Source organism: Morone saxatilis, unplaced genomic scaffold (genome assembly GCF_004916995.1).
Source record: "Morone saxatilis isolate NCDOM2014 unplaced genomic scaffold, NCSU_SB_2.0 Contig2, whole genome shotgun sequence".
Classification (NCBI taxonomy): Eukaryota; Metazoa; Chordata; class Actinopteri; family Moronidae; genus Morone; species Morone saxatilis.
Window position 1 is genome coordinate 21,633,306 of NW_023339762.1, and position 14,767 is coordinate 21,648,072.

Genomic DNA, 14,767 nt, shown 5'->3' on the forward strand with positions numbered 1-14,767 from the left:
CTACAGGCTCGTAACAAGAACATAAGGCACCTGACTGATTGCGGCTGTATTTCAATTGACAACTAAATAGAACTAAACACTTACATGCTAGAGGATGAATGCCACTCTCCATTCCCTGTCACACTGACGTGAAAACAGTGGCTTGTTTTTCATGTCATATCATGTCTTGCCTGGGGACGAAGGAACAATATTCAAAGAGAGATGAGGAGGTGGATACAGAAACGGGGTGTTTGATTTTCTATGTTGAATTATACATTAGCCAAAGTCTCTCAGACCAGACATTTCAGAAAGACAAATGAGCCCAATATCCATAGCAATTACTGGCGCGTCGTAGTCAGTGCGTCTACAGCGATGCCCTGTGTGCTCTGAGGCGGAACCAGTTAGTCATACTAACACTCTCACTAGATTCAAATCAAGTCAAACTTACGTGACAAAATGTCCTAGCACACCAAATCCCATGTGTTTGCTCTGCAGCCACATGAATAAAACTTATGAAAAGGACTTGGTCAACATAATGCTTACTGGAAAAGATATAACACAAGAATAACTAGCCTGACCTGAATACAAATAGAGATAAAATAGAGACAAAAACATTGATGGTTTTGGACTAAGTGAACAGACTTGACTGAACATATAAAAACTGATTTAGCATGATAGCACTAAGGCAGCCAATGACAGATTAAAAAACATGCAATGATAAAATACATTAGCAGAATGTAATCTGACACATTCATTATGACCTGAATATGCTAACACAGGGGGGCCTGCATATTCTACCCTTTTAACTCAAGTTTCTTGGAAACTTATTCAATGAAATATACATCCAAAAACTGCAATGAACATGAAAACTACTCTGGAGATTTCAAACAGGGAAAAAATATGGATGATCCACGGTTCCTTTCTTAGCAGGAATACAATACTGAGAAACTACAGTGCAGCTACAAGCTCAAAGTCTATTAAAATAAAACTGACTTCTTAGGTCACAATTTCCAAATATTATACTTTCCCATGATAACAAGCAGTGTCTCTGCAAGATTCAGTGGCATAAAGAGGCACTTGGTACTGCAGGATAAAAGATACAGTAATGTAAGCATATAAAAGTTAACATGACAAGGACACAATGAGTGTGGGTGACGGGACACTGCATAGCTTCTCTTTTTTAACGTTAAAATGGTATGCCATGTGTGGGACGGTGCTCTTTGGGAAGTGTTTGATCAAATCTGCATGATGACAAGAGAAAGCTTTGGCATGAAAGCTTTGAACATCAGCTCTGCTAACGGCTTTAAATCCCCGTAGGCTCAACTGTGCAAGTGTTCTCCCACTGTTTTTTTTTTTTTAACAAATGAGAATAACATGAATGAGAATAATATTTAATTATATGATGAGATCTTCTCGATTACGAGAATCCATTCTCTTTGAAAATGTATATCCATGTCTTTGCACTTTTCATCATCCTCAGTAAGAGCCTGGATGGTCACCCTGCAATTATTACAGTCGACAGGCAGTGGTGTTGCCCTAGAGCAATGGTTTTCAACCTTTTTGGTGACAATTACCCCGAAAAATGTACACATATAAGATGTAGTCTCAGGGATGCAAATAATGAAATAATGAGGATAAACTATGAATTGTGTTAGACCCACAGCTAAAAATGTATTTATACATATTTATGCACATTAAAATGTAGTGTTTTATATGTATTATAATGTGAATCATTGAATAATTCTTGCAACTTATACATAATGGGAAAACCAGCCCCTACTCTGCTGAGTGGGCTGACATTTTTTTCTAACCCTAACCAATGAGCCAATCAGAGACAGAGTAGTGCAGGTCTTCATGAAATGTATCAGGGGAAAAAAATCATGTTTTAAATGTGCATTTAACAAAGGCCTACTATAACTGGATTTATTTTGTCTCGTCTAAATCTCACATTAACCTATAGTTTGGTATGTTGATATATATCATGTGTTGGGGTGGTCTCTTCTGTGACCCAACCAGCCCACAAACCATATCTGGAAGTTTAACTTCCTTCTTGTTCGTGTTGCGACTGCAGCTGGATATACTTGAAGGTGTTGAAGAAACTGAGAGAAAGCTCAATTATATCCAAAGTAAAACGACACACACAATATACTTTAACAGCTGGCTTCAGGTTGCACGGGCCACGACTGATTTATACTGGATAGGGAAGGCGTGAGGCAGATGTTGAGAGGCCTGTGTGTGCATGTGTGTATGTTTGTGCCTTTGCGAACACACCCATTAGTCTGCGGAGTCGTGGTAGATTGTGTATGAGCGAGAGAGTGAGTGTGTGAATACATGGGTGTCTGCATTAATTGGTGGGCAGTTTGAGGCTTGGCCTGGCAGGAGTGATAAAACAGGGCCATTAAAATCCTGCATTTAAATCCCACACCCCTGGCTCTCCATAAACTTGCCATTACTAATTAAGGCGTGACTTTCTTCTCTTCTTTCTCTAACTCCCTCTTCCTCTCAATCACACCATTTAATGGCCGATGCTTTCCTTCATTCTGTCACATGGCTAGCAAGAGATGTTTTCCATTAGGCCAGTGAAAAGGTCCTGTTATTGCACTGACTAAGATCCAGATGACATTTTAGAAACTACTGCTCACTCGGTCTTCTTTCATCTTGTGTAATCCATTTAAAAAGCAGTCATCATTCTAAAGGGAGTTTATTCACAGTTAATTGAAGAAAAACACTGAGGTAGAGGTTAGTAATGGAAAGGTTCAGTCAGAGTGCAGGTTTAGTAACTTGCCTACTCATCCTAACAACTCAACAATCTGCTCATTCATTGGACGGCTTTCATACACACAGATACAGTTATTTCCATCCCCTTAGGAAAGGCAGTGTATTCCTAACCTGCCTCTTCCTGTCTCTAATGCTGTTTATGTTCCGCCTTCTTCCAGCCATTCTCCTTAATTCCTTCACACGATGGAAAAGAGAGACCAACACAGAGAGAACAAGGGTTCTCTTTCCCATTTTCTTGTCAAATGGTAACTTTAAGAGTCTGCTTGTTTACTATCTGATATTTACTCCCGTTTCTTTACAACAAGCCCTGCTAAACAAATACATTCCCAAAGGAACAGCCCACCTTTGACCATGCAATCACAGCTTGGCACAGAACACAGAGGAGAGAGCTGTGAATCCACGCTATCTGCTCTTTAACAAATGAGTGCCTGGGTTTCTGCAGATTTATGTGAGCCCTGGGCTTATGCTGTTGTGGGCCGGTCACGGTAAATCTGCTATTTTTGTCAAGGTGTGAAATGTATTCCGCTGTTAAATCACACACAGGGGCCTTACTAAGACAGCACAGCGTACACACATACACACATTCCAGCATACACACATTCCCTTGATTTGCTGCATGACTTTTATACGCTTCATTAAATTGTTTCTACTAGTACAAACCCACTTTGATGGCCTCATGAGTAGTTGGTTGGGGGGAGGAGGGGGTGACAGAGAGAGAAATAGATTTCCACATGACCTTGATTGACTAGTACCGATCGCATGTGACATTATGACATAACATTTTCTGGATGACTCTAAAGTCTGCTAATAACTTGATAATTTGAATAAGAAATACCATGAGGTAAAGCAGGAATACTTCATATAAAAGCCTCCAGCGCACACTGCATAGACATTACCTGCCTACCATGTTCTGACTGACACACTGCAGAGACACATCGTGTTTCCTAAGCAAGCTACCTAACAAACCCTGTAACAATCCTTCTCCACACTCCTGCCCCATTTTTCCCTCCCCATTATTCTATCCTCCAACTTCTTTTTGTCAGCTATGTCCATTTGGTCTGAATATGGTGTAAGAACCACAGAGGTTCACATCATCTAGCCCTAGCACCACTGGCACCAGATTAATCAATAGGAGCCTGTAGTCCAGAAACAAGGACATAATAACAGCGTATCCTCTCTACTTTTATTGCGTTATATCACACCTAGTCCTATCTAGAGGCTTTTCAAATTAAGGCGAAAGTATTTGTTTGCCACTGGGATGTGGCTGTCACAGGCTGTAATTTATTAGTCACACTTGCACATCATCAGCAGAATATTCATAACACACCCACATCAACAACCCACAACAACAGCACAGTACTTGGGAGACCTACAACTAATAGGACATTTCATACAGTCGGTTTAAAAATAGGTAGTTGCAAGCGGGTTGTGTCAATTTACCGTCATCAAACTAGACTGGAAGCCCTGAAAGTGTCAGTATGGCATGGTTGGAAAGTAGATGCATGCTTCCCTCTCTCTACACACACACAGTGTCCTCCGCCTACATCTTATCGGGTTCACAATTGAAGAGTATCAGAATTCAATGAGGTGCTTCTCATATTACCCTATCAACTTCTCTCTTAAAAAACAGGCATCCAGAAGCAGCCAATCAGCAGAGAACCACAATGAACAAACAGAGGGCTTTAGACACTAGAGAAAATAATACAGCAAATAATACAGCAGTGCTGGAAACTGTGGCCTAAGGTTAAAGAGTGGTGAAGTGATGAATGGCTTGTGGTGAAAAAAAGAACAGAAATATGACAGGACAGTTAAGTATATAAAGACCCAGGAAGAAACTAACAAGAATTAATGGGAAGACAGAAATATAGGTAGAGGAAAGTAGCCAGAGGCACTCAGACAGAGTTTGCAGGGGATAAAGAACAACAAAACCATTAACCCTGAGGGTGCAAAAATGACATTGAAGTTTTGTAAAGGAAGAGAGCCACTCCAAGAGAGTACTGCAGCTGCTTTGCTGACGGTGATGGTCACTATGATGACGATAACCCGGGGCTTGTTAAGAGATTCATTCCATACACACACCAGTGATCTCTTTTTATCATCTGCCCTCCCACTCAAAGTACAGGCTCACACAAGGCGTGTGGGCTCTCGTTTGAAACTTCATCTGGAAAATTAAGCCCCACTCATCTCTGAGCTTTGCCTTAGGTGCAGAACACCACTGCTGAAAGAGAAGCGGTGTAGAGGAGAGTCGAAGTGAACGGGAGAAAAAAAACCCAGAAAGTTAGAGAAGGAGAAGAAGAAGATGAAATACAGAACAAAGATACAGAGTGGAAAAACCAACGACAGGTGCTGTGGGAGAGTAAGATGGAGGAGGAGAGCGATGAGAAATGGAAGAAAGAGGATGGAAGAAAAAATAGTTGAGAGATTTTATATGAGTTGATGCTCTAAACCCCTTGGTAGGGAATGTCAGTGTGACAACAAAGAGGGCATTCATTGCATGCAGTTGGTGGTCAGATGAGTCCTGGGAAAAAGGAGTGAAATATAAAGCAATGTACGGCAGAGGAGAGGAAGGAGCTTCCTTTCATTTCTCACCTGTTCAGCCACCACTCTGACACTGTTAATCACAGAGTGCAAGCCAAAACTAAATGCAAATTGTCCTGCCAAAAGGTGAAAGCTTTCTCACGACAGGTGAAAGCTGTTTCATATGCTAAGAGTCAGCGAAGTGAAGATAAATGAATTGACTGGGAAGGAAAAAAGAGCTGTAAACAGAAAGGCAGAATAGAGGAAGTGAGCTCCAATGAGTAGACGGGTCCACTTACCCCAACCTCTACGTGATCCGAGCCCATGTCATCCTGCTTGTGGAGGATCTCAAAGTAGTATTGTCTGGATGAGATTAGGCTGAGGGGAGAGAGAAAGAGAGAGCTATTGTTAGATATTTGAAGCTGATGGGAAAAAAAGAATCTTTCTATAATAAGCCACTGCAGCTCGTCCACCTTATGATCTTTCTCAGCGACCCACATTTCCCACATTGTTATTGTGTGGAGACCTATTAGAAAAACAACTATGAGCAACTTTGGGTTGCCAAAAACTACAAGTTAGTCTGATAACAGTATCAGAGGTTCCTCTGATACTGCCTAATTTATAACCATAACCATTTAATTTATTAGCCTTGATTCACCATTTTTACCCGCCTTGAGTGAGGCCATACAAAATGATAGTAGTTATACATATTAGCATAGTAGTATCGGAACATCTCTACAAAAAACTAAAGGTATCACAGGATTTAGTGAGACTGTGGTGAAGTAAGATAAACAGTTTTACTTTAATAGCACAAAATAGTCATAAAAACATATTGCAATTGGACCTGAGCATAAACAGGTTAATCGGCCTAGAATATAACTCTGTGCTACAGGCAAGATTGCAAAGAAGACGGCAGAAAGCCTGCATATTATCAGCCCTGGGTCCTGAATAAAATACTCCTTCAGAGACGGAAGAAAATCGATGCTCCACATAAATCAACATTTTACACTTACACAAGCTCTAGTATTTCGCTGTAACTGATGATTAGAGTAAAGCTCTATATGCTATTGTCTGCCCTGACGAAACACAAGCGACAATGCTTTATTCTTATTAAAAACACATCTCGGATAATAGGTCAGCATCTGCTGTTGAATGAGAGACACCCGAACACTGCTCCACACATCATTAGCTCTCAAAACACATACATACGGTCATAGCTGAATACACACACACACTGTTGGGCAGTGAATAAAACCATGTTTTTGCATGTATACATGTGCAGTACACAGTGTTTAAATGGACTGTTTGTTAAAGCATGAGCCTTAATTGAAAGAGAAATTAAATGGTAGATATTCTTTTGAGGATAAAATGATACTGTATCTTGGAAAACCTAATTCCTATAAACAAATCATGTTAATTGTGTTTGTAGCAGCATGGAAATTTGTGAAACATTTGCTACTTTGAACTGTGGAGTCATTTGGCTGCTCCATATTCATGTGCTCTGATTCACAGAGATATGTGATGGCTTGCTTTTTTTTATATTCATTTTCTGTCTTTGTTTCTGCTTCCTGTGCCTCTTTTCTCTCTCTATGATGGTCCCCTTTCTCTCTCCTGTCTCCTGTTTGTCTCCTGTAACAAACACAAGCTCATCTTCTTTGATGAAGTCTGTGTTTGGAATTGAAAATAGCCCCATAAAAACAGGAGAAAACATGAAAAAGGAGACAAGCAAGAAAACTGAGAAACTTTCATTGCCTTGTTCTGGAGGGTATGTGCATGGTTAGGAGCTTAAAATAATTTTATCTTTTAGCCAATGCAATGACAGATGCTCATTACACAAGTTCCCATAGCCCAAGGTGGCAAATCAAAGTTTAATTATTGTCCAAAACCCAAAGATAAAATGCAGAAAAATTACATTTGAAAGGCCTTTGTTTCAGTTTGTTTCAGCACTACCAGTAATTAATGTTTTGTCTTTCATGATAAACACTGCCAAATTACAAGTATAGTATAGATTATTTTTTAAGCGTGTGTGCGTTTTTGTTCCACTTTGGCCTGGTTGACCGAGTTGAAAGGCAAGGACAAAGGCTGAAGGGGAACGATCACGTGTTGCCCCGTGCACAAACGCCGCCGCATCATCCAACTGCCCAGCGTTCTGTAACCAATAAATCATTACTGGTGCAGGAGAGCACTGACAGTGTGCTAAGGTCACTCTCTCATGAATAGGGAACATCTCTCTGTGCAGCTGCTGAAACGGCACTCAGCGAACTTAAGTGCCACTTTGGCTTTTGGCACCATGCTTGCCCTTTCCCATATGATTCAAACATAGCAGACTTTGAGCCATACTTAACAACAGAAAATAATATCTCATTTAGCAGTCACCTCAGACAAAACACAGTCAAAAGAGTCATTAGATTAGATTATATCAGATGAAACTTTAATTAATATGATGAATATGTGAGGAAATTGAGTAATCAGAATTATAATGGAGAATTATAATGAGAACTGATGGCAACATTTTGTCTATAGTGAAATATAGAGTATGACATGAACAAAATACTGTCAGACGGAACACAACAAAAAGAAGCATTTATTAGACAATTGAATGTCGCTGTCCCAATAAAACTTGAGGCTGACATGTCCCATCTTTCTTTTATGAACTCAAAATTTAATTTTTTGGCAGTCTCAGTTCATTTAGCTCCTGCCTTTGAGTAGATGGCTGTAGATGGGTTTTAGGATATATTAGTGCATTTCCTGACCCTTCATTAGATTGTCCATTCCAGCCCATAATCTGACTCCATCTGGGGGATAATCTAATGCCAGAGCTGAGAGGATGCAGTCTGCCGCCACAACGTTTCAGAGTAAGGCTTCACAGGACACACAACCACAGACAAAGAGGACTGCACGCTTCAAATAAATAATAATCGTAACAGATATACAAAGAAAGCTCGCAAAATGCATCCTCAACTCACCATCATCTGTCAACATTTGAGGATATCTTTCTTCTAGCCCCTTGCTACTCTCAGAAATTAAAAAGAAAATGCAACATACTCAAAGAGCCTGAACTTCAGCAGTGACAGCTCAGCCAATACAAACCTGTTTACCTGTTACAAGATGCCAGATAAGGCAGGCCTATCAACAATAGCAGAGCAAGATAGAGACAAACAAAAGGATCATATCACATAGAGAAACAGAGACGGATAAATAGATGAGAGCAGGACATTAAGTCCTATTCATATACTTATCTATCTTGTTTAGATAGTTCCTTCTGTTTTGTCTTTGTGATTTGAAGCAATTTTGTATGCCAATTCAGTCCTGTGGGATTCACTGCCTGCAGTTGTCTGCTGATAGTTATTTCCTTTTTCATGCTTTGCATAATTTCTTTGTGTCTTGTTTTTGTTTTCAATTTGGTGTGAAAATATTCCAAAATGAATCATGATGGCTTCAAATAAAGATATGATCGGAGACCAATGAGAAATACTTGAAAATACTTTTTCAAGATCTGTACTTTGTCCAAAAGTTTATACTGCTACTATAACGGAAAGACGGTAGAAAAAATGTAGGAGGGTGAGGAACAAAGGAGCTCAAGTAGGAGGGATAGAGGTGTTTTGCACTGTGTGTGTGTGTGTGTGTGTGTGCAGTGGTCACACCAGTCTTCCTGTGATGGATGCTAAGGCAGGCTGCAGTTGAAAGAGATGAAGAGACAAAGAGACAAGCGGAAAGAAAGATGAAGGAGGAGCGATAAATAGCAAATGAACAGCAGAAACAGAGAGGGAATTATAAATGCTTTCTGTATCTTGAAAGGAAAAATACATTACAGTGAATATCACTAAGACATGATTTCATATAGAACGCCATGCCAAAGGAGAAAAAAAAAACATAAAAGACCAAGTGAAGGGCAAATGAGAGATGGGAAGAGGAAAGAACAGCTATTAAGAGTATGACTCAGAGGATGAGTAGAGGACACAAAACAAGAGTCTAATTGCCTGACTAATTGGAGTCTTTGTTTCCAGTTTCCCTTCATTGGGCTGAACGGATAGAGACAGACAAAGGAGCTTGACTGGGCTGGATAACACAAGATGGGACTGTTGGAGCTAAACAATATTATAGAGAGTATCATCGCTGCTGGATTTGAAGTATGAAATATTTATTTGCCGTGAACATATGGGGAAGGGTTTATTCCTGCTGAGATACAAACTCCTTTTACAAGCATCTAAAAGAAAACTGTCCGTCTGCGGTGTTCTGTCTAAAGAAATTGTGTGGAGACAGAAAGCCTGGGTGCACAATACCCTAAAGGCTGACAGACCAATTGACACACATTCACGCACACCCTCAGTATTACTAACCTTGTTTGCAGTGAGCATAGCTAAGGTGAACTTGAGACAGTATACTTTCTACCCTTGGTAAATACCAGTCCTCTTTTTCTTATTCTCCCTCCATCTCACCACCACCGGCTACAGCAATTTTGCGATTCTACTCTTTCAGTATCTCCTCTCTTTTTCAACTCAATTTCTCATTAATGCTATCTGACTGTCACCCTGTCCCCCTCTCTCTCTCTCTATCTCTCTCTTGCCTGATTTCCCCCTCTCTAATACCCACAGGTGGCCTTTAAATAAAAGACTGTGCTCTGCGAGTGCTCTCCTCTCAACTACATTAATGATACCAGTGTTTAGAGCTGCCCCAAGGAGAAACACAAACTTCACTTTTCTCCCCCCGCGCTCTCTCCCCTCTCTACTCCATTTCTCATGCGTTCCTTTAATCCATCAGAGAGCTATCACGCTGCTCTTCCCTGCAGCCTCAATAAATCCTCTTTCTTCCATTCCCTCCCTTTGCTTCGTCCCCCTCCGCTCTCCTTCATCCCCTGCTCTCTCCCCGTCTCTTCTCCTGTATCTTGCCCGTCGCTTCGCTCCAACGCTTCTTGTGCTGTCTCTTCTCCCTCTATCTACTGCGTCCAATTCGCCCGTACATAATTATCTAATATAGAGTTATAGTATTACTATCTTTAATGCGTATTTCTTCTCTATGCCTCCACTTCACCCCTTTCGCACTTTGATTTTGTATTAACACTTCTCCTTCTCTCATACTGGCCTGAATGCGTGGACATGTGAAGAAAGAATTATCTCACAATAGCGTGCTGTCCCTGGGTTTTCATATTTGTGTTACACTGATGTGCCGAGAAGCTTATGTTCTTTTCATGAAAGCAACCTACAATTTACACATTATCAAACCACACTGCATGTACAAGCCACTGAGGAACTATATATAGGAGAAATGTATGAGGTACGCAATTATATATCTGAAAGTAGAGTAGAGAATTAAGGGACAAAGCAAAATTTTTCTTGTCTGTCAACAAATCCTATGAAAAGACCCAAACCAACAATACGATACGGCCTACTCTTCTATGCTATAGAGCTCTAGATATGGGGATAACGTCACACACAAGTTAGGACAGGCAGTGTTGCACTAGGTTGCTCACACTAAAAGTTGCAGAAATATTTGTGCAATGAAATGAGAGAAAATGAGAGAAAAGTTAAGGCCCTGCTTAGTTTCTTACACACGAACACCTGGCCAATCATAAAGTGGGTGTGGGGGCACCCTGGTAGCTCACCTGGTAGATCTTACACCCCATGTACTAAGTCTTTGCTGCAGTGGCCATGGGTGACTGTGGCCCTTTGCTGCCTGCCATCCTCCCCTTCTCTCTCTCTTCCCCCCCTTTCCTGACTATCTTCAGCAGTCCTAACAATGAAGGCAAAAATAAAGAAAGAATGTGAGCGTGAAAGTCAGATTGCCAATTTCGGAAAGTTACAGAAATTATCAGATGCAACCCACCTCCCCAACTCCGACGCTGTAAAAACACAGAGTCTCAGACCACTCAACTCACAGCATATTGATATGTAGTTGGTTTTGGTATTTTAAAGGTATTTTCTGAAAATGAAAAAAATACAGAATAATGCTAGCCTTATATATCGACTCCTCTCTACTCAGATTGAATTATATGCACTAGGTAAGTTTGTGTGCATGCTTGTGTCTATGACGTTGGTGCCTGTGACTAACTATTGATCTCTTCTCAGGACACTCGATACATCCTGGATAAGTCACTTTCCAAACAGCTTATATATCCGTTCCCCAGCTGCTCGGAATGTAATTTCTGTGTTTTCTGAGACTGAGTTGACCATCCGTCATCATTACTGTCTCTAATCACGCTTGGCCAGAGGCAGCCCGGTGTTACCGTTGGGTCGTACTCATGCATTACTGCCAATCAGATGTCCGCTACCACAGTATTTCACAGCTCAAGAGATGCACATAAACACCCCAAAAGACACTCTGATTAAACATAAGCCCTGCACACATGAACACACACACACTCAAACGTAGATTTGTGTCTCAGCAGGCTCCCATCACTCATAGAAACAGATGGTGGAGTGAAGGCCCGAGGGAAGAAAGTGGGACAGAGAAGTCATTGCAGCTTGCTGGCAAACAGCTTCGTTTTAATTCAACTGCTATAGTGTATCAACCAATTACCTTGAGCAAATAGAGGTTAGCATTAAGGTTGGTAAGCATACTCAAACACAATCAGGGATATTCGTGCACACAAAGACAAAGAAATACAGACTTTCACTCACAAATACATACATATTATGAGACAGTGCAGGTGCTTGCTATGGAGCAGGTGCAACACTCAGCTTGTCTCCACACACAATCAGTATTCCTATGATGCCATGAGCACAAGTACTATACTTTCCTCTCTCTCTCTCTCTCTCTCCGAGTCAACTAATAGCCAGCAGTGCTTAAATGATTCAATTATAGATACTGAGAGATCCCATAGTGAAATAACTAAAAGGCACAGTTAACTCTTTCCTTCCAACTATCATCAGTCTTTGGAGGTTTCTGTTAAGTCATGTGTATAGAAAACAAATGGGAGCATTTGCAGTATGTTAAAGGCACTAGAACGAAAGGTAAAGAAAGATGAGAAGGAAAAAGAGGAGAAAGGTACAAGAAGAAAGTCTAGAAACTAAGAAGGCATACACACAGACACTCACATGGAAAAGGAAGAACACACATCAACGCCCACGTGTCTGTGGAGGATAGGCCGTAAATGTCATTTCCAGCAGTTTGTGAACTGAAAGCTGCTCCTTCAAAATGCCAGCTGTGGCATCCCAGATAACTTTGGAATCCTCTTCTGCCATCCCTCCTCACCACACCACTGTCAAAGGTCATCAGCAGCCATTTTTAATTTCAATCATTACGCCTGAAGGTGAAAGTCCTGACAGATCCTATTCTTATGTATGGAAAGTCAGGTTCAGAAGCAGGCAAATACTAACGCTTAAGAAACACAGACATCATTTAATTGACTTTTGCTTCTTGCCTCAGATTCAGTCAGCACTCATTAGTTTCCAAAATCTTTTAAACAATATTCACTCTAATCTTCAACTTGCTGTCAATCACGCCCCCAGTCTGAGCTGCTCAAAAGCTTCTGAAATACTTGACGTCAAGCACCGCGTCAGACTAGCTCAGTATGCTACTCAGCATAGTTCAGTTTATAGAATTTTAGCAAATGTCAATCTCGCCGGTGTTGTCTATACAGCCTAAGGCTCCAGTAGCTGTGTCAGAGAGCAGAGATAGTGCTGACAGGGTTATCTGGGTTCCTCATCTGACTACTTCACTGTCACTCATCAAGCTGCTGTGACAGCTCCTAGCAAGCACTGCCAAACTATCACTTCACAGGTACGACAAGAGGTGCAGACAAAGAGTTAGACAAAACGGGACACTTTCAGATTGACATGGGTATCATTTTAAAAGTCATGACAACAGGTTCTAGTGCCATCAAAAAGTAGCTTCTTGGTTCTTCCTTCCTTTGATTCAGTCCAGTGTGACTGTGTGAGTGTTTAAGGCTTGAATTTGTATAGAATTCCATCTAATTGGTTGTAAGCATAGGGCAGCAAATAATGATTATTTTTATTGCCCTTTACTGCCCTTCTGTTTATTATTGCATGCATATAATAATGGGCCAAATACGGGCAAATACAGGCATTTTTGATGGTTGTCACTACATTTCATTTGATTGCTTGATATGCTGATATAAATCCTCACGAATCAGTTTTAATGACACAGAGCCATAAAGGATGGAATAAAGCATTTTGAAAGAGCAGAAATATAGAAGTTGGTAGGCAAGTGGTAGTTTGAGACAGCCAAAGGGACAAATACTCTCCATCTTCTAGTTTTATTCAGCAAACTTCAGAATTAGAACACAGACACAACTATTTCTTCCTTGTACACACAAACATACACACACCAAGTAGTGTGAGTCATTACCTCCAGGTGGTCATAGCCAGGTGGTGTGTATAGTTACCAGTTCTCCCAAACAGGTGTACTGATCCAATGTTCCTGTCCATCCCATCTATTTAAATTGCCACCTAGGACGGGCTTTCAAACACCACACGGCAACAGGAAGGCCACACCTCACCGGTGGCGATGAACGGATGTTTGAAGAAAATTATCACTTCTGTTCAGGTTCAGCATGTGTATCCGCTGCATGCTGTTTGCACAACAGCATATGCACACTACAGAAAGCCCATACCCTTTCATCACTTTTCCCCTTCTACAGCTTCAAATTCGCTCCCCAAATGTAATTGCCATTATGGCATCAGACTGAGTGAGATAGAGGGAGAAGGCCATAAGGAGTGAGAGAGAGACAGAGAGAGAGAATGAGGGGCTGATGGAAAACATGTGGCAGTCTAGATGGGGGTTGCACACCTGAAAGCTCTAGTTGCAGTCATCCAAGACGAAGAGTAACCACAGAGGGACAGCCAAATGGAGGGTGTTTAGATTTTATGTACTGTACTGTGTATGTGATATGTGCATGTGTGTGTGTGTGTGTGTTTGTGTTTGTGTGTATGTATGTTTGCTGGTTTCAGTAACCTTTGATTGCATCACACCAAGACCTCCAACAGGCGAGTGAAGTGTTTCGTGAACCCCTCAACAACAATATGTTTCATTCCCTGACAATATGATTCAACCCTGCAGCAGCCATTAGTCACTGTTCACTCAGTTCTACTACAGTTGGCCATACAGCTCCAATGAACCGAGACATATAAATAACCGCAGTCCAAAGCATAAAAGAACAACCTTGCTAAAGTGGGAGTGTCTGTTGTGTTTCATTCAGCTCCCCTCTGTTAAATTACATTTCTGAAGCCAGCTCTCTCTTTGGTTGTATTCTGCTCTGCACCATTCATCTCCATTCTTTTATGCTCCATTTTACTTCAGGTCTGTCCCATTTCATTCTATCCTTCTATAATACGCAGGGACAGTAGCACATAAACAGTGAAAGCTGTTTTAAATTCCAGCTTTGTGGTAGAATGGAGCCTGTAAATAGGCTCAAATGGCCCTGAACTTATTCTTCAATAACAGATTGCACAACAGAATCATGCTGTCATGGGATAGCTGTAGCATCAGGTGTAATGATAATAATGATATGATGATTAAAATAATGACAATTTTC

At 40.9% G+C, this 14,767-nt stretch overlaps 1 protein-coding gene across 1 annotated transcript in view; it reads right to left on the reverse strand.

The window, feature by feature from the left end:
- Positions 1 to 14,767, reverse strand: part of b4galnt4a (beta-1,4-N-acetyl-galactosaminyl transferase 4a) — a 124,772-nt gene that overhangs the window by 17,507 nt on the left and 92,498 nt on the right. Inside the window, exon 8 of the mRNA XM_035665693.1 lies at positions 5,574 to 5,652. Within this exon, the coding sequence (XP_035521586.1) occupies positions 5,574 to 5,652 (79 nt within the window). The remainder of the gene's footprint in view (positions 1 to 5,573; positions 5,653 to 14,767) is intronic.